Raw genomic sequence first — 20,541 nt, forward strand, 5'->3', positions numbered from 1 at the left:
TTAACAGATACATGCATGGAAATATATATTTTTTTCATTAATAATTTAAAGGTTTGCATGCACACAGAATAATACATGTCCTAATATTAACTTAGCAGAAGAACTTGTGTTTTTGAACACATATGTGCCTTATGCTGTGCAGGACATTACTTATACGTCTTGGAAAATGTTTATCTCAAGATTGTCAGAGGCCTGGCCGTGATTCGGGATATTTTAGCAGGACGGAAGGTTGGATACAGGAACTCAGCATTTTTTGGATATGGGACTGGCGTTCGAATGTATATGTATATATATGTAAGTTTTATTATACTATATTATATTCATGGTAAATGGATAATCATCGTGAGCGTTTAGGGTCTAGTGTCTTCCTCGACACTCTCCCTGGACGAGCTTAACCTTCCGATCACTCGATGACCGCTCTACCTCTTGAGCCATGCCGCTTTTTATGATATAAATATTAAGTTAAACTCAGGACCTGCACACAAAATAAAGAACAAGTAATAGAACAGAAAATAAATGATAAAATAAAACAATATAAATTGGACTGCTGATAACTGATCAGCACCAACTCACTTTTGTTTTTTACGCCTGGAGACAGTAAGAAGCACACAGTGCCAAAAAACAAAATCAATGAATTTGAGGAAGGCTTTTAGATTGTATTTTATTTTTTTGCCAGTGATAATGTCAATAACTTAATTTAGATTGTTCTAGCTGGTGGAGTGCAGCTCATCAAAGACTCAGAAGGGCATCTGGTGGATTTCTTTATTCCTGTAAAGAGCAGTCTTTGTTTTCAAAATTCAGAAAAATACACTTCAGAAAGAGAACATCCAAAGATCAGGAGTGTGTGGGTGTGTTTCTTAACCAGCTCATATTGAGTTGTTGAAGGACCAAATACAGATCAGTAACATGCACACATAAGAGATACAAGCAGGGTGCCGTGAAAACATGTGTCACCTTGCATACTATTGACATAGATACCAAAAAAAACATCACAGCAGATCATTTGTTCTCACTGTCTGTTCTCTTGCCACTATTTCTGTTGTGAGATTTATAAAACTGAAAATAAATGATTTTAACATTTAAGCTGGGCATAATCTACTTCATGTTTTTCTCTATCCAGTCTCGAAAGTTGGCTATTCGTGTCTGAACTGTGTACGTCTGTCGGTGGCAGTTTTCTTCCTTATAGCTGAAACCCTCTAAACCGAGAAGCTGCCAGCCCGTGCGTGAGGCTCCCTGAGTCTCCTCGTGACCCGAAAAGACGCCACTTGTAGATAAAACCACAGATGGCATGGTCGTGATGCCTGGAATCACCCTGGGACAAGGGCTTTGAGGACTTGGCTTCCTAATGACACACACTGTATTGTCACTGATCACTGTGGTGTGTGCTCCTCCTTGAGCAAATTCCCTTTCGCACTGAACAACATCACCCAACTCAACGAGTCTCGTCTGGCTCGAGGGATTATATCGGCTCAGGTGACTGTGATCGTTTGGTAAAATCCACCTCACAGTGTAAGCCTCCCGCACAGTCACTTCTCCACCTTGCACTTTGGGTAGACACACGGGCAAAACACGCTCACTGATCTTGGCCTTGTCTTTTAGCTTCAGCACAGCCACATCCGAGTCTGGTGCAGAGTAAAAGTTCGGATGCACTAAAATGTCTGAAATCTGTTGGGGCAGAAAAAGAGAGAGAGTGAAAGGAAGTTGGAAGAATACCAGAGAAAGCCAGATTTCAGTAGGAATGTGCCAACTTTTGTTGATTTTGGAATACGTTATCTGTCAAGATTAGATGATATATGTGCAAATATTTCAACTCCAAATCAAACATTGTTGTATCCCGGTAAAGATGTAAGTGCACATCTCACTGCCAAAGGATTTCTTCCTGTCATTTACAAACAAAAACCCATCCAGAGGATGATGTTTCTTTAATGAAGATTCATTGCTTAAAATAAAAAGATGAACATGGGAATGGGAACTGCAAGGTCAAGATAGTTTTAGGCTTCTAGGTTACCTTTTTTTAACCTCAATTAAAATGAATGACCTTAAATGACCTTAAACAATGAAATATAGTCACTTAAATTCTCTGGAAAAACAACAACTTATATACAACCTAAAAATGTAAGATATCTTTAGCCTTTTACTAATTGAGTCCAGTTTTCTACAAGCTCATCTAATAAAAGAGCAAATATAAAACTTCTGATGGTTGATGGTCTGAAGTGTTTTTCTGTTTTCTGAGTAGACAGCGTACCCTGAGATGGTGCAGGCTTTTCAGCCGATCCTTGGATGTGTGGTACTGCATGCCTATGACAACCTTCACATGGGCTGGATGAAGGGTCTGCTGCTTCCTCTTGTCTACCACACACTGAGCTGCCACCACGACGCTACGCTGGGTGAGCAGAGCCCCGCTGCAGGCAAGGTACCAGAATGTGGACTCCTCTGAGGCCCCCTGCTGGGTAGACGTGGTCACTCCACGGTGCCTGTAGGTGCTGGCAGTGTGATCAGGAGCAGAGCGGATATAGATGGCTGCATGCCATGGCCATGGTGTAACTGTGAGGTTGTGTGGACTGGAAGTGTTGAATTTCCCACAAACTGTGGGAAGGTGACAGTCATAGAGGAGAAATAATGTGCAAAAATGTAACACGCTGCGTGTAAAGATGTGTGCTCAATATTGGTTAAAACATTGCATATAAATTCAAGGTAAAAAAGAGTAGATTACCTTTGGACACAGGCGATCTAAGGCTAACCGTTTCCCCCTATTTTTAGTCTTAATGCTAAGCTAAGATACTGTAGCTATCTACCTTAATATTATTTACATGGAGACAAAAGAATGGTATCAATCTTTTCCTCCAACTTATGCAAGAAAGAGTTGTAGTGTAACTTTTGCTCAACAGTGGCGATTGTGTATAGCGCATTAAGGGAAGAGTCACAAAATAGTCTAAACTTAATGCCTACTTAGGGAGATTCTCTTGAGCTGAGCAGCAGGATATTTTGGTCAGTCTACCATTTCCAAGGTCAAGATTGAACCCAAGATAACTGTGATTGGTTTAAAGTAATACAAACAAGCCAGAGGGTCCCCCCCCCATCCCAGAATGATAACTTGTGCAGCCAGCTGTTGAACAGCCTGCTGATGAAAGCTCTTGCATCTGCAGTGTGATACAAACTGGGTGTCTGTGGCGACATTCCCAGGAAAAATCACAAGCGATGCACAGTTAGTGAAGCACTTTCCATTCCCCAGCAGTGGTTGGTACACCAGGGAGGGTGTCAACTCACTTGTGTTTGAGGCGTTATGGTTTTTTCTGGTCTCTGCTAGTGTTGCGAGTAAACTGTTGCTATAGCGATGATTTAACGTTCAAATCAAGTGAACGTGAGAGCCAAAAAAACACCTGCAATTACCAATTATCACCATAGGCACCACCAAGGAGATCAAAACCGATCTCTTTAGATTGTAACTTTAGTATTAGTTTACTTTCGTTAAGTTTGCTAACAGTGGCCATCGTAAGGTATCGGTCAAACAAGACCAAGCCAGGCTGTAAATGGGCTGTATACAGTATATATTATATATATATTTTTTTTTTAATGTTATGTTGTCTCACTTTAAAGTAGAACACACGTATTGGTTTTTCTCTTAGAGACTCACTTCATAAGCTAGGTCTATACTGATGCTGCTGCTCTCACCTGGTGAGCAGGAGACATGGCGCCCACTCCACCTGCCAGACTTCAGACAGGTGCGTCGGGAGCTTCCTGTGTGGTGGTAGAGCGGGGAGGCACACTTGTACTCAATGCTCGTGTGAACCGGTTGGAAGCCGTGAGGAAGCTCCATGAGGGCGGTGTCATCTTTTTTTGACTGTTTTTTGGATGTAAGCGGGATAAAACCAGCTGACAACAAATCATGCAGGTTGTACCTGGATGACAGATGGATTCCTTGGCCTGAATTATCCCTGTGGAAAAGCAAAAGACAAAAGAAATTGTCTTAGTAGCTCCACAACTGCAATTTTCAGTTTCAAACATTGGAATTAGCATTCTTATTGTGCCTGCTTTTGTTTTCATGCCTAGCAGAAATTTATCAAAGGTCATTTTGAGCTACAACAAACTCGGAGAGTGTACAGTTAATCAATGTTTTTCAAAGTTTAAAGCAAATCCATTATATTAATGTTTTGTTTTAATTGCCGTAACCAACCTGCTAACCTGCTCTCAATTAAAATGGCATTGTTATGCTGAGCAGTTCTAATGTTTACAGTGTGTGCCATATTAGTTTATGTTAGCGTGCTTACATTTGCTAATTAAAGCAAAACCAAAGGCGCAGGTGATGCTGACAGGAATGTCATTAGCCTTGGCCAAAACAAGTCTACACATGTAAATACACACAGTACAGTATCTTGCTACCTTGATAGCAGATGTGGCCTCACAACACTATATCGCACAAGTTCGGAAACTTTGGGCTCTCGACATGCTGTAGGGGCAAACAAGCAGGTAGAATTAGAGCACAAGAATCACTTTCTAAGCCTCCATTGAATATTATTTCACTAAGATGAAACATTGTAAGGTATTTACACACAGAGTAAAACAAATAGCAATGTTAACTGTATTTTCTAAAAATGTTGTACCTTTCTCCCATCTTAATGATGCAGAAAATAGGCTACTTTGTGTGTGCAACGGTGTGTTTGCGACCCTAATGTGTTTTTGAAAACCACTACCTCTCACACACTTGGGCGGCCTGCTACTCCAGGATCCATTGGAGAGGCAAGTACTTTGTTGGTTTCCACTCAGAATGTAGGAGTTTTTACAGAAAAACTCGACGGCCTCGGCACCATCAGCTTTGTCAGGAGCAGGTTTGTGGTAGCCATTGAGCAATTTGGGTGGAGGGGAACACCAGACTCTGCTTGTTTGGCCTGTACAAGTGTTTGAGAGAGAAAAGGAACAAACTCCCACAATTAATGCAGCATGGAGTTTGTAAGAACACCAGAAATGAAGATCAGAAGCTACCTGGTGGGAAAAAAATACCCTTTACACATGTGGGAACTGTGCCACTCCACGTGCTATTAGGCAGACAGATCCTCTGCTGGGAGCCAATCAAAGTGAACGGTGGATGGCACCGGTAGTTTACAGATACAAGCTCCTCCTTTGGTCCATACGCAGGCAGCAAATATCCATTCTCCAGTTTCCCTGGGAGTTCACACACTGGATTCTTGTTGGCTAAAACTGTGGAGACAATTTTTTGGTGAGGAATTAAAGACAAACCTCCACTGCAGTGCAAAAGTCAGTAAAGATACATGTGTGTGTGCACACAACAGACAGAAAGACAAGGGTCCTTGAGCACATATGGTGCAGCATGCAATCAAACTGGGGTGCTTCATGCATGAAGGGAGATCAGAGCATCTGACGAGTGTTTATGTTGCGGTGTCTTATGTGTCAGTCACATTCACATTACTGACGATAACGATAACGATTGTACCTGCCTGAACTTTCCTGAAAAATGAGGACGAAGCCATCAAAGTTGTTGTAACCGTCTGAGGTGAACAGGATGTGCAAGTTGTTCCCGGAGCTTTTTATTGGAGGAGGCAGTCTATCCCCACAAAAGCGACCGATAACAGGGGAGCTCAGATCGCTGCCATCACGCACCTCGACAAAGTCGTAACGACAGTTGTGGTCGGCCTCCAGACTGAGCAGTGAAAACCTGCCGCATAACCAAACACAAGTTCTGTTTCAATGTTTTCAATCCACCTCAAAAGACTTAAAATCAGTCCGCTATGTCCAATCATAAGCCCGTGTCACTTCTCTTTAACCATCAGCTGGGTTGAGCCACTTTTGCAAGTGGTGGTCTGAAACACATATTTGCGCACAAAATGATTTCACTCTTTTTTTTCTTTTTCATCTGAAGAGCCCCTTCAACCTTGTTTTTGTCAGTGTGCAGGCAATGTTCCCACTCGATGGGACTGTGTGCGCGGCTACATGTGAAACACAAAACTGTCGCTTGAAAAGCCTAGATTCAAGGATGCGAACCTTTTCAAACCCTTTCACTACTTGCCTCAACTTCAAATGATGATAGTGATACTGAGCTGGTCGACTATGAGACCAGTTGCAGATTGAGGAAAATGACTGTAGTACCCAGCGTACATGATTGAAACCCTTTAGCGTGGCCCTTTTCAAAAAGCAGGATTCTTGTCCCCAAAGTGTCACCTGCAATGATTGAATCTGTCACAGATCCTATGTCAGGTTATACTTATCATACCCATCAAGGTAAATGTGTTAGCAGTGTGTTGTGAGAGACAGTGTATACGTCATAAATCATATTTTCCCCCAAAAAATCATTTTTTTTATTGCACTCCAAGTGAAAGAAGTGGCATTAACGTTAACATTGACCTTTACTAGCTTAATATATATTCTAACTCTAAATTACTCCCACCAACAGCCCTGTCATAAATCCTATCACAGAAAGTAAAATGTCAATTGCTTTTCTTGCTATTTATAAGTCACTGTAATAATAATATGAATTGTGGCGCCTTTACAAATCAAGGCTCACCATTTTTTTCCTGTTTCGAAGATTGATTGCCTTTCCATGTTTGTTCCATGCACTTGAAAGCTTTGAGAAAAAAAAAGTGACCCACCTTAACTCAACGCTGCTGTCCCTCTCCACTCGCACTGTCCATTCACATCGGGCATTTGTCGGGTAGCTCTCCACGGCTATGTGACCCTGAGCCCGCTGAATGACACCTCCACATGCTACCCATAAGAGAACTGTAATTACTTTCACTGGGTCGACACACATTCTCATCGAATGTGTGTTTAGCACTGAACATTTTACTGCTGCAAGCGAGATCGCTAATGTGACATGCTGTGTAAGAGGACGGCTAATTTCCAAAAATAAACGAGATGAAGGGATCCCGACAGCTGCTTAAATGACCCTGATTATGAACGTCATGCTGTGATTCGTGGTGGCGTGTGTATTCTTCAGAGGAATAAACAAGCAAAACAATATACGTTCTACAAATTGATTTCTGTCAGTCCTCGAGACTACAAGGGAACAGGGTGGAATTAGTGTGTTGGCATTTAATGGTTGATGGTTTTCGAATATTTTTGAATCCGTTGAGATGTTTGCACACACCCCTGAGTGAAGTATGATTAAAATCCAGTTTGAATGCATGGCACCGTATACAGACTGTAAACAGGTTATGTGACAACGGCTTCATTCTTTACCTTGCACATGACAAACCCTACGTGCCAGAAGGCATTCGTGTGGCAATGAAAAATAACAATGGAGAAAAATATCATGAGAGTGAATAAGAGGAGCGGCCAGCTGTTAAACTTGTTTGCTTTCCTCTATAAATAGCATCACGTTGCCATGGAATTTGAAAGTACCTGATTGATTTGACTACTTCCTGTACCACAATGCTGATAATATTGTTTTCCATTCTTATCAATTTTCCAATGTTTTAGTAATGGTAAACTACAACTCGATATGAGGTAAAAAGCCCCCGTATGGACCAAGTATGGAGTGTGGACTAGGTGCCAGACTGTGAATCAGTACTATTGCTAACCCCATGCTAAGATGTCAAGAGATACATTTCAACTGCCTCGTGTTGATTTGCTTTGTGTTCATTGACAAATAAAGCATCTTTCCTTCTTCCTCTCTTTGCAGTTGATTGTAGCTGTAGCTTGGCTGAACCCAAACCAAAAGAAGCGTTGTCGCCACCAAGTGTCATTATAGTGTATTACGCATTTGGGTCTGTTGGTATCTGGCTTACACTGCAGGGGTGTCAAAGTGATCCAGTAAAGGGCCGCTGTGGCTGCAGGTTTTTATTCCAACCAAGCGAAAACACACCTGACTTGAGTCATGCAATCAGCCGAATTGTCTTCACACAGTTGATTTGTTGGACCAGGTGTGTTTTTGCTTGGTTGGAATGAAAACCTGCAGCCACAGCCGCCCTTTACTGGATCACTTTGACACCCCTGGACTACAGAGTTGATATTGATTACAGCCCACAAATCATGTGTTCCATCAATTCATTGTGTATTTCCTCAAAGATGCTAAAGAGGTTTATTTAATATATATTATTATGCGTCCTTAACTTATAATAAATTCTAAAGCGTTTAAAAACAATAAATCAATGTACGCTCTAAGATACTGGCAGTCATTGTGGAATGAGTACCTCACATATGACACTAAAGTTATGCTTTCATATGTTAACTGGCCAGATAATATTCAGACTACAGAATATTCCCTACTGCATGTAATCAAATGTCGTGTAATCTAAAACGAAAATGAAGCATTCAGCCAAAGATCTGCGTAGACGGTTTATAACATATAATAGATATACTGACTTCTACAATCCCCTCCACTCCAGCCTTGGCGACACTCTGTACAATACTTTCCATTGACAAAGAAGTCGTCATTGGCTTTCCATGTTCCATTGTGGCAGGCTTTACAGTTCTCGAACAGACTGCACCCTGGCAAGGACAAATGCAGAAATTAGTTTTTAATGTAGCAGATTATTACAGATAAAAGAATATCTTTAGGCGTCAATGAGAGTGTACCTGGGTGAATGATACAGGGGTCACACTGATCCAGAGCATTGCGGCAGCAGGGAACAGTGTAGCCGACCCTCGACCCTTTCGAGGGACACCGACACTGGATCAGGTGGTACTCACAACATGGACGGCACATGACGCTCCACTCAGAGCTCGGGCAGTTGTCCCCTGGAACCAAAACCAACAGAGGACAGTGGCATCAAACTTAAACTTCTGACTTCTGATGCTTAATGTTTTACCGTATTGGTTCTAAGAAGATATTTTAGATAAAACGTGAAGGATAACAGCAGAGGAGTTACTTTTTTAAAAATAGGTAGAAAACTGTTTCTAAATGTGATTATAGAAATAGTAAACAGGGTGGAGGTTCAAATATTTTGAGTGGACAAACTGCTGAGCGGTGAAATCTATCTTGACATTTTTGTGGCACATAATGCTACAGAGCTCCAGCTGAACTTTGTGTACTGTTTGTGAACCAAATCCCAAGACCTCAAGCTACCATGGTTTTGAGCTTTGACCCACAATGATGCACCCTGTTGAGCAGCCTGGGATGCAGAGACTGGTTTAAACATGTCCCAAAACCACTGAAGATGCCATCTTTTTTTTCCCCGAACCCCATTTTGAATAAACAGAAGCCGGAGCAGTGGAAAGTAGAGTCAGGATGAAGCTCACAACGTCATCATAACGGGTTTAATTCGACCAGTCAATAGTTATGGATTTCTGCACTAAATGATATGTAAAAGCCTCCCAGGTATTGAACCCTCACTAATATGTCCAATATCTAAATGAATTGGCAAGGGAAAGGGCTGTGTATGAGTTATGCCAGGAGAAGTTATGTGCTATATTACTTCAGTGAGGCAAATAGGGCAGGTTTCACAAAGATAGTTTAGACTGGTCTTTAGTGTTAGACCAGAATTATAGTAGAAGAAGAAAAAGAATTCCTTTATTTGTCCCGCAATGGGGAAATTCAATTTTCACTCTTTTTTTTCATTTTACACACACACACGCAGGCCCGAAATACACACACATGCACAGACAGGACCTATATACATGCAACTATTGGAGAGATGTTAGAGCGAGGGGGCTGCCAGTGACCGGCGCCCCGAGCAGTTGGGGGTTCGGTGCCTTGCTCAACAGAACCTCGAACCAGTGACCCTCCGGCTCCCAGCCAAGCCACCTATGGACTGAGCTACTGCCACCCCTAGTAGTAGCTGCTAGATCAGTCTGGACATTTTAGACTATTTAAGCATAAAAAGTTAGCGACCCTGCCCAAGAGTCATGTTAATGGGGTTATTTTGCTGTCTATCTCAAGTCTGACTAGCAGTTAGATCCAAAAGTCAATGTCTATCTTTGTGAAACCAGCCCATAGAATCTGTAGCATGAACTGAGACAAGTCTTAGCAGCAGAAGTGACTCATCGTCATGAAATAACTCCACAGTTAGTCAGCAATTATGTCAACAGGCTTATTTCTTGTTCAAAGTTAGCATCAGTTTCACAAAGAAAAAGTCATGGACTCTCCAATATAATGTGTACAATGAGAACAACATTCAATAAAAACAGCAAGAAATGCCTTTTTACTCACCACGTGGCCAAGCAGTTACACAAAAACAGAGATTTAGGAGAAGGTAGTAGAGTTTTGGGTTCAGAAGAGTTGACACGGGAACTCTCATTGTGAGGGAAAGTGAGCGCGTTGTCTGCCAAGCTCACAGCAATAAAAACTCTCAAAGACGTCCCAAGAAAGGAGCACTAGCAAGTGTTATCTACAGATCTTCCTGTCTGCTCAAAATATGACGTAGCTATGGATGATGAATTCTCCCATCTCAGCATATTGGACCGATATCCTTAACCCATTCCTTCCATGATGATCTGAGTTGTATTTGCTTTGAAGTTGTTCAGCTCAAACCAGTGGTCTCCAACTAGTTCCTGTTTCTCTGCTCTCCCTGCGAGCGCTGCACACTGAATAGTAACAGGGGGGAAAATACTTGTTGGCAAAGGAAGTGGAAAGTGCATTTGAGGGGAATAGAGTCATGCTAATGAGGAAAACAGTGAAAAGTGATGAAGGGTGTCCGGGGGGGGATGCATCCGTCAGTTTCCTGAGAGAGGATTCGGGGAAAGAACAGAAGTACATCTCTCTTTAGCTGGAAGTAATAAATTAAAAAAACATATATTTCCCCCCCGCCCCAAATGCAACAAAAATCATGCAAAATAAACATATCTGCAGGTGCATCCAGCCAAATGTGTTTACTGCTGCTTCATCAAACACCAGCTGCCATGCCGGACCTGAGAATTTCACGTCTTCTCGGGAAGATAGATAACAGATGGCCTCTCTATGAGATGTTTATGATGTCAGGCGCCATAGATTTGCCAGAAGCAACGAGGCTGACAGGATTGTCACAGCCCATTACATGTCCAAGGTTGCTTTTCCGTTACGTAATCCTTTACCTAGGATTTTCCATGCTTTCAGATCTGTTCTCCATTACAGCAGGTTGTAAGCAGACAGACTGAGGCAGGTCATTCTACATGACTCGACATGACAACTGTTGTTTGCAGTTTATAAACAGTTGTCTGACTTTACATATCTGATATTAGTATTATTATCTGGATATTATGTAGGATGGGTATGAATTTGAAGATATACATATGATACAGTTGAACTTTTGACTTGCTATTTATTGTTAAGATGTTCTCAGGGAATGTGCTCTGATCTTTTTTTGGTTATACCATTGTTGGTATACATGAATATAATACCCATGTAGATCTTACTTTGTCTACATCGTCAATGCCCGGGAACAATAAATCTCCAAATCTGTTGATTTGGAATTTTTCGGAAACCTCAAAACATGAAGGATTAAGTTGCCTTGGTGAGTTGAGAAATGTCTCCTACCTCTTAAAATATGCACCTCATAACTTGGGTACTTGGTTGAACTTTGGTGTACTTGGGTTATCGGATAAAAATCGGTCGTCACAAAGCTGAAAGCACGGCTGTTTTTATTAGCTCTGGAAAAGTTAATGCTTTGTAATTCCATGATATTTACAGGACAGTGATGTGAATCTTCATTTTCCCGTTCATGTGCTCCAGGCCATGACCAACAACCAACTGTTTCTCCGTTCGACTTTTCTTTTCACGCTTTGTAGATTTTTTAAAATATTTTTTTGGGCAGTTTTCCAAGCCTTTATTATACAGGACAGAAAGGAAATGGGGGGAGAGTGACAGGGGGAGACATGCAGCAAAGGGTCGCAGGTCAGAGTTGAGCCCACAGCCGTTGCCTCGAGGACCATCAGCCTCTTTACGTGGGGCGACTGCTCTAACTACTCAGCCCCCGGCCGCCCCGCTTTGTAGATTTTTTTAAAGATTTTTTTTTGGCAGTTTTTCAAGCCTTTATTATACAGGACAGAAAGGAAACGGGGTGAGAGAGAGAGGGGGAGACATGCAGCAAAGGGTCGCAGGTCGGAGTTGAACCCGCGGCCGCTGCCTCGAGGACCTTCGGCTTCTTTACGTGGGATGATTGCTCTGACTACTCAGGCACCGGCCGCCCCGCTTTGTAGATTTTTGACCACTTGAGGGCAGAAGATCTCCGTGATAAGCTGGTGTCTTTACACATCTGACAGATACGCAAAAACAAAAATCTGGTCATTAGCTCGATAGATGCTTGACTTTTCCCTCATAAGCTTTCTTTATGTTTATCCGTACGCTGATTTGTGTTTGGCAGCTCATTTGTGCAGCTTGACTGAGGTGGAGCAAACATGCAGGAAAGAATAGGGGAAAATTGCAGATGTTTCAGTGAAAATGAAAGCTCTAATTAGTGCCAAACATGCTCACACAACGTCCAGACGTAACAATAGATACAACCTGTACTTCAATTAGAATTCATTCAAAAGTAATAATGAGTCTAAGTATGCTTTCAAGTTAACACACACCACACTAAAAATCCACACTTTCCCCTCTGTGAACATAAATGTTATTTTCCACCTGAACATGCGTAGCAGGTGGCTGACAAAGTATTATCAAATCAAACTTATATTCAAACCTTGGCTCATAATGTTTTGTTGCAAAATGAAAGTGTTTCAGGAACACAGACCTCCGACAGCTTCTTTCATCTAAGAGGAAGTGGTGAACATAGCGGAACATGTAAAAGCTAGAGAGACTCATTTTTTGATTCGGTGGAGATAAAGAAGCAGTGCTAAAAAGAGTTAATAATAAGCCGTATAATCCATATACAAGTATACGACTCTCATTGCATTCGCCTTGATAATGTGTTTCTACACACAGCAAGAAGTCACATTTTTTAACTGACTGTGTCCCAATAGTAATGAACACATTACATCACATTTACAAAGTAGCCTCCACTGCTGCCTACTATACTTGCAGCTTTTGAACTGTCTATGTCTACTGTCACTATTGAAGATTTTGCGCCGTCCTGTCACGTTGAACCTGACCCAACCACACATGGGAGAGAAACACTTGGATTACGTGGAGGGTTCAGTCAAAAGCAACCGGACTTGGTTATTTGTCTAGGAAGACGTTTCACCTCTCATCCAAGAGGCTTCATCAGTTCATGTACGCATCTGACCAGGCTGGGACTGGTCCAACTATCTGGTGTGAGGTATTTAACCTCTCACAAGGCCGATGATGTCACTGGAACCCTTTGTGCTCCAAGTCGAAGTTGGTTTGTCTAAACTAACTTCCCACCAACGACTGCCACTCTAACGACGGCCGTTGGCACTTGGAGCACAAAGGGTTCCAGTGACATCATCGGCCTCGTGAGAGGGTAAATACCTGGATCTCACACCAGTTAGTTGGACCAGTCCCAGCCTGGTCAGATGCGTACATGAACTGATGAAGCCTCTTGGATGAGAGGTGAAACATCTTCCTAAGACAAATAACCAAGTCCAGTTGCTTTTGACTGAAATTGCTTTGAGGATAACGATGACCTGAACAAATGAGAACATTCACAGGATTATGTGGAGGATTATGTATTCCACATTTTGACGGTTTTACTATTTTTATCGGTGTCAGAAGGTCACATCCACTGCTGTAATGAGTTCTTGACATCAGAGACCAGTGTTTTTTTGGTACACGGAATTGCCCATGGGGTTCTGTTAGCTATTTATAGCCCCCTGTTGCTCAGAGAAGTAATCCATTCGGAGCCTAGAGACTCATATATCCAGCCCTGCTCCAACATCCACCCTTCCTCACCTCCATCCAGTGTTGACATTCACATTCGCAATCGTGTCAGTCGCAAGATTTACGAAGATGGATGGATATATATTTAACGTTGCAGCATTTAAATGCACGTATCTGAGTTTGTTTGCCAGTAGACCGGCTAGAATTATGTGCAGTAGCTGAACATTTAAAAAAAATAAGAAGAAAAGCACTGTTTTAAAACACTGGAGAGCAAAACGATGATTGTAAATCTACATCAGTGTTTCTCTCTAAATGGAAAATCATCAAATGTAAATATGTTGGAATGTGTCTGCTGTTTCATCTCACCAAATCTTTGTCCAAAAAATAAATCAAAATTATGACAAAAATCCTGAGCGCATGGTCCACTTTCTTTTTTTCTTTACATACCCAGTAAGTAGAGCGAGCTCCAAGGTCAAACATGTACATTTATGCTTTTGAATAACAGGCATACAAGACATTTTTAATCAAATGTTTTAAAAGGTAAATAACTGAATAACTAAAGAACGAGTTTTGTAATAAACATCAAAATATTGCATTAAATACATTACTTGATTTGACATGTGTTGTCACCTTTTATAATGCTGCATTAAAACAGTAAGTGTATTTATGCTTATGTTTGTCTTTATAGGAACACACATCTCTGCCCCACTAGCAATACTCCTCTTTGGGTTGTAGTCTTAAAACAATCAAAGGTATAAATGTTTTCCGTATTGAAACACCAGCATTAGTAGTTTGGTGATGAATAGCACAAATCACAGCCAAATGCACTAGTTTTGTTCCACGTGCCATTGGCATAATTTACATACACTGACATATAGTGTTTTAAATTAGCCTTACTGTTCTCTTATTTTAGTTTATATTTTGTATTTCGGATTGTATTGTACCGCTGCTACGATGACCTCATTTCCCCTCGGGGATAAATAAAGTCTATCTATCTATCTATCTATCTATCTATCTATCTATCTACTGTCTACAGTAATATATAGCCAAAATCTTTTATCACATTTATTTCATCTCTTGATAACAGTATACATCACGATATAGCATGTTCTCTGCTAATTCAGGAAATAAATAATCTATATAAAACCCCACATGGTAAAGCCTTTTTCAAATTGGCTACTGTGTGAATTTAAATGAAAAATTATTTTCTGATTTTTTTGAAGAACTTTAGTGAAAAAAAAATAAACTCAAAATATCGAACATGTGATTTCCGGGAAAAATTGAGTATGTGCTTGTTATTAATGACTTTGGATCATGATCATATATAGATATGTTGATATATCAAGGCGACACGGTGATATGGTGGTCCGCACTGTCGCCTCAAAATAACAGGGTTGCTGGTTCGAATCCCGGCTGGGGCCCTTCTGTGTGGAGTTTGCATGTTCTCCCCGTGTCTGCGTGGGTTTTCTCCGGGTTCTCTGGTATCCCTTCCACAGCCCAAAGACATGCACGTGTTAGGTTCATTGTTGTCTCTATGGCGTCCTGTCCAGGGTGTACCCCACCTCACACCCGATGTCAGCTGGGATTGGCTCTAGCCCCCCCGCGACCCCGACAGGGACGGTTGTAGATGATGAATGATGTTAATATCGAGTTATGGCCCAGCCCTAATTTACACATACCTCTTTTCATTTTGTTAATATATCGTGTCGATATCTCTGCAGTTCGTATGATGTTGGTTTTCTTTCTCTGATTAAAAGGTGCCCGAGCCTCTCATTGAGAATCCTGCAGACTAAACATCTCCTGCAGACCAGTGTGCGTCTGTGTGGAGATGTTTAGTAATTCTGTACTTAAAGCAGATTACTTAAAACAGTATTGAGCTTTCAAGGCCCACACATGACTGCAGTGTGTGTTGATGTCCCACTTCAACATGCCAAAAATCCCAACCCCCAGCTTCATTAACCTCACACACACACACACACACACACACATCAGGGATGAGCGCGGACAGAAGGGAGTGAAGCAGACTTTAAATATATCCCTTATTAATGAAAAACAATATCTGATTTATTATTTAATAGATTAAAGTTGTTAAATATTTCGCCGTGCCGAAACATCACACTTGTGAATAAACAAACAAATAACAATTTTCTCTTTTTTAATAAAAAAAAAAAAAAAAAACTAGAAAACCGTTGCATTTTACAGCACATCATCTTTAATGTTTTCTTTTAAATAAAATCCCTGGCTCTGCCTCGCCATGGGCATTTTTAAAAAGCTGGTTTTGAATACAGGCAGTGGCATTTTCAGGCTGCTATGTCACACACCATAAGTGAAGAGTCGATGATAAGTGCACATAAAGACTTTTCAGTCGTGGTGCAATTATAGATTGCTGTGACATGTAAAGCTACTGGAGCGAGAGAGCCCTATGAGAAGATTATCTTACAGGGTTTTCTCGCCATCTGTCCCACTTTTATTTTGAAAATGAAATAGAACTTATGCCATCACCTATGTTTACAATTTCATTTAATTTGACCAGCTCAGAAGCATCATGTGCCGTTTATAATGCTGCAGGAGTGTTTTCAAGGCCCATTGTATGTCATCCGCACTGACATGAGGCCTCCGACTATCTAGTTACCTAGGTTACCCAACTACATGATATCACAGATCCTTCGGTGTTGGCTTTGTTCATATTTGAGGAAGCAGACATATTCTTAGCCAGAGGCTTCGCTTAAACCATGAACAAACAGTGACACAAAATGCTAAAACCAATTTTAGAATCATAATTAAAACAACAGGTGGAGGAAAGCTTGTATTTCACTAGGGCTTCAACCTTAATCTGAGTAAACATACCCTCCCAACGGATAAAAACATTCACTTGTAGACTAGAAGATCATAAAAGACAGTTAGATTTCTCATTTCATTTCAAAACAATTGTAAAAAGGCCCCAAATGCATGTGAGTAGCTTTAAATAAATCATATATACAAATTCCTTCAGGCCTCAAGTCGAACCGTATAAAACCACAAGACTCACCCAACCCATTTAAAATCATTGATTCCACACCGCACGGATAAAAGTTGATAAAAAATGTTCTGGGCTACAATGGTTACACTCCCATGTTGCCTTTCTCCCCTGGCAGCAGTTTTTCCTTGGCTGTATCCAGAGGTTCTCTGTGAGGAGTCTTCTTCATTTCCAGACTTTTGACCCAAGTGTAGGCGGAGGAGCCACCAAGGACCATCATGTTACTGGTCCACCACAGCAGGCTTTTGCTGGACGAGTTGTACATCACCGCAATAACAGTCTGAGCACAGGCCTTCGCCGTCCCGGAGACATTGTGCGTGAGTGGACTGGTAAACTTGATCTGGAGGCCTGTGACGTAGCCGATGGCGAAACCGAACACCCCTCCGAGTGTCATCATGCCCCAAAACCCGAGGTCAGTGAGGCGGCCGAAGCTGACCACACGGCCCAGCTCTCCGAACACGAGGATGAGCGGGAGGAAGAGGACGCAGGCATTGATGTTGTTGTAGTAGGACAGTTTCCAGATGTTCCCGTCCACTGCTGGCATCACCTTTTTGGTGTAGATGGCGTTCAGAGACACGCAAGCGCTGGCGACCACCCCAAAAAAGACGCCTGTCCAGGAAAGGGACCCTTCAATGCCCTCCTGGTCCACACCAAGCCAGAATCCACCTGAGAACAGGACACATGCTGGACTATCAGAGAACGCAATAAAGCTTTTCATCAATGTCAACTCAATTTTAAGCACTGAAATATTTCAATATGTTTCTTAGTGGTATTTCCAAAGTCATTCTGGTGAATAAATGTTTTATTTCCCCAATTTATTCCACACTTTTCAGTCAAGAATTGAAACATTGTTTGAAACTAGGATGAAGTTTCCAGAGCCAAAGGTCAAATCATCAAATTAGTGATTGAAAAAAACAAACCCATATTACATTTATATCGTTGCAACTGGACTATTTGCAATGACAAACATTTTCACATTAGAGAATCTGAAACCAGCAGATGTTTAGTTGATAAATTACTAAAAATTGTTGTTGGCTGACAGATCTTATGACAGCAATTATTATCTGTTATATGGTCATATCTCATATAACTGTTATGAAGTGTAAAGTTGAAAAGTCATAAAAATACAATTATAACTTCACAATATATCAAAGGGAAATTTGAAAATGATACAAATGGGTTTTGGTTTCTTTCCTTGTATGCAGTTATGGTATAGTATATAGTTTATTATAGTTTTGAATGAATTCATCTGTATATGGCCAAAATAAGTGAACAGCTTTGATCACAAAATTGCCTGTGGCTGAGTGAGGGAGTGGGTCGTCCCCCATTCAAGAGATTGACGGTTCGATCCCCACCTCCCCCGGTCCACATGTCGAAGTGTCCTTGGGCAAGACACTGAACCCCGAACTGCTCCCCGTGCTGCCCATGGGTGTGTAAATGTGGTGTGAATGCTCAATTACATTAGATGGTATGTAGATGTCCACTGCCATCAGTGTGAATGTGACAAGTAGTGTAAAAGCACCTTGAGTAGTCAGAAGACTAGAAAGGCGCTATATAAGTACAAGTCTATTCACCATTTACAAAATTTTATTTTGATTTGGAGCTGTCTTTCATTGTTTGGGGCCCTTGGTCCAATTAAGGTAAATGTTGATGCTGAAAGGAATAATAATTATACAGCATACAATACATAAAATTGTTCAGCATGCCTCCAACTTTGTTGCAAAGGTTTGGAGAGGTAGATCCTTTCCTACTTCTACATTTCAGAAACTAGGCCAAGTGAACAAAGGCAGATCCTTTAAAAACATGGTTTCGGAGTTTCATGACAGGCCTGCACAGAAACCTGACCTTACCCTGAAACCGGAGTGTATTTCCTGTTGCAGAGAGTCGTAGAGACAGAACTACACTTTCTAACACGATGTCAGAATTAGAGGATTATTTACCCTGGTTCTTTGAGTCTGACAGAAATGTAGACTTCAGATACTCCAGTGCAGTGTCTCTTCCACGCCTAATCCTGCTCTTAGATCCTCTGATCAAAAATGGCCGACTGTCCCTCAAACCAATTATGAAACCTGAGGTGACTGTGCCTCGCATGACCATCTTCCATTTTATTTTACTCGCAGATCAGTCTGGTAACTTGCAGCAGAGAAGGTTTACCCAAGTGACCGAACCAATAAGCGTTAGTTTTGAGGCGGTTCGAAGTGTGATGCAACGAGAAGTGACTGTTCAGTGTAAACAACGGTGGCTTCTGTAGATGAGATGAGAGCAACTATCCCTATGCCTCTCGCTAACGCCTTTATTACATCCTTCTGTTGGAATATGGACCTGGCACCTGAAATAGAGCCTTATATCTGTAAATTCACGTTACACAAACGGCAATATCCTTTAGCGGCATGTTGTTTACTTTGCCTTGATGCTGTGTTTGTAGTTATACGCTGTGTTGGTTTGATTGGTTGATGCGGCCTGTCTATCACCACCTATGATTTATCTAATCGGCAACCGGTATTTCCGCCTCTTCCTAAATGATCTCCAACTGAGAGATCCCAGATGGATATGCTGAGCAAATGCCAATCAATCCAAGATGAGAGCAACTATCGAGCAGTCGCTCGCTAACGCATTTTTTGATCTTTCTGTTGGAATATGGACCAGGCACCTGAAATAGTGCCTTTTATCCAAAAATGGGACCTGGCACCTGAAATTGTGCCTTTTATACGTAAATTCACGTTACACAAAGGGCAAACATCCTTTACCGACACGTTGTTTACTTTGCCTTGACGCTCTGTTTGTACGTTATACGCTTTGTGGATCTGATTGGTTGATGTGGCATGTCTATCACCGCCTATGCTTTATCCAATCGGCAACCGGTATTTGCGCCTCTTCCCAAATGATCTCCAACTGAGAGTCCCCCAGATGGATATGCTGAGCAAATGCCAATCTATCCATCTGGCAGAGTCAGGTTAGGTTTGAGGGCCCCCCCCCCCTGAGGGCCCCAACAGACTCTAGGTTCGCCTCTGATCCACAAACAGCGAGGGCAGCCCGTTTACATACCCAGTATGATCCCACAGCACAGTATGGCTTTGAACGATGTGGTTTGCTTCAGGACCACGTAGGATAGCAGCACATTGAACACAGTGCTGAGTGAACGGCCGACCGTGTAGAAAGCCACCCCGACGTGTTTCAGGCACAGGTTGTTGAAGGTGATCATGCTAATGAACACGACGGACAGCGGCAGGACCTCCCGGGACGTCTTCAAGTCGAATTTGACCGAGGGGAAGTCGATAAGCCCCGGGCACAGTTTGGAGAGCAGCTGCATGAGCCAGCACAGCCCGACGGTCACCACACACTGGTAAAAAGTCACAAACAACGGCGCGTCCAAGTCTCGGTTGTCCAGCAGATAATTGTTAAGGAACACCATTGTTATTGAAATGAACCAGTAGAGTGCGACCACAGCTCCTATCCTGACAGCCCGGAGGATGAAAGTCTCCCCGTGGCCGTCCTGGTCCAGCGTCTCCGAGCCGGCGAGAGCCATCCTCAGGATACCGGACCGCTTCAGCTGCGTCCTGTTCATGGCGACGGAGAGAGGAGAACAGCCCCGGGTGGAAAGTGCAGCATTTACACGAGCTAACATGTAGCTACAGAGCACCGCTAACTATACAAACATGACGACCGTGTTCCGCCACATTACGACTTCCGATTTAATTTTTCAGAATAAAAGTCCTCGCTCAAATACATTACAAAAGTAGTTCCACGGGTAAATGCAATATTGCACTATATTGAAATAATGACTTTGCATTGAAGTTGGAACCATTGTCTATCATTAGCATTGTTATATTATATCCAATATTTATATTTAGTTATATTCTATCGACTTTTATTTATTATT

At 41.9% G+C, this 20,541-nt stretch overlaps 2 protein-coding genes across 2 annotated transcripts; both read right to left on the minus strand.

Annotated features, from left to right (window-relative positions):
- Window positions 1-892: 892 nt before the first annotated feature.
- On the minus strand, window positions 893-10,234 carry pamr1a (peptidase domain containing associated with muscle regeneration 1a). Its single transcript, XM_083915953.1, has 11 exons — window positions 10,103-10,234; window positions 8,530-8,691; window positions 8,317-8,442; window positions 6,603-6,717; window positions 5,454-5,671; window positions 4,999-5,196; window positions 4,692-4,886; window positions 4,381-4,447; window positions 3,673-3,935; window positions 2,246-2,586; window positions 893-1,665 (listed from the first exon to the last, which is right to left on the minus strand). Exons 1-11 carry the CDS (start codon window positions 10,188-10,190, stop codon window positions 1,096-1,098), a joined length of 2,343 nt encoding a protein of 780 aa, XP_083772079.1. The 5' UTR covers window positions 10,191-10,234; the 3' UTR covers window positions 893-1,095.
- A 5,656-nt stretch (window positions 10,235-15,890) lies between these two features.
- On the minus strand, window positions 15,891-20,257 carry slc35c1 (solute carrier family 35 member C1). The gene is made up of 2 exons (XM_083914095.1): window positions 19,707-20,257; window positions 15,891-17,327 (listed from the first exon to the last, which is right to left on the minus strand). Exons 1-2 carry the CDS (start codon window positions 20,224-20,226, stop codon window positions 16,747-16,749), a joined length of 1,101 nt encoding a protein of 366 aa, XP_083770221.1. The 5' UTR covers window positions 20,227-20,257; the 3' UTR covers window positions 15,891-16,746.
- Window positions 20,258-20,541: the final 284 nt, after the last annotated feature.

Source organism: Echiichthys vipera (assembly GCF_963691815.1).
Source record: "Echiichthys vipera genome assembly, chromosome: 1".
NCBI classification, from domain to species: Eukaryota; Metazoa; Chordata; class Actinopteri; order Perciformes; family Trachinidae; genus Echiichthys; species Echiichthys vipera.

Excerpts from the sequence above, each read along its gene's own strand:
- slc35c1 (XM_083914095.1), bottom strand. The coding sequence starts at position 20,226 with ATGAACAGGACGCAGCTGAAGCGGTCCGGTATCCTGAGGATGGCTCTC. Across the intron at positions 17,328-19,706 it reads GTGCTGTGGGATCATACTGG|GTGGATTCTGGCTTGGTGTG; the intron begins GTATGTAAACGG and ends TCCTGTTCTCAG.
- pamr1a (XM_083915953.1), bottom strand. The coding sequence starts at position 10,190 with ATGAGAGTTCCCGTGTCAACTCTTCTGAACCCAAAACTCTACTACCTT. Across the intron at positions 6,718-8,316 it reads GAGTGGAGGGGATTGTAGAA|CATGTGGAGGTGTCATTCAG; the intron begins GTCAGTATATCT and ends TCTTATGGGTAG. Across the intron at positions 2,587-3,672 it reads CCATGTCTCCTGCTCACCAG|TTTGTGGGAAATTCAACACT; the intron begins GTGAGAGCAGCA and ends ACCTTCCCACAG.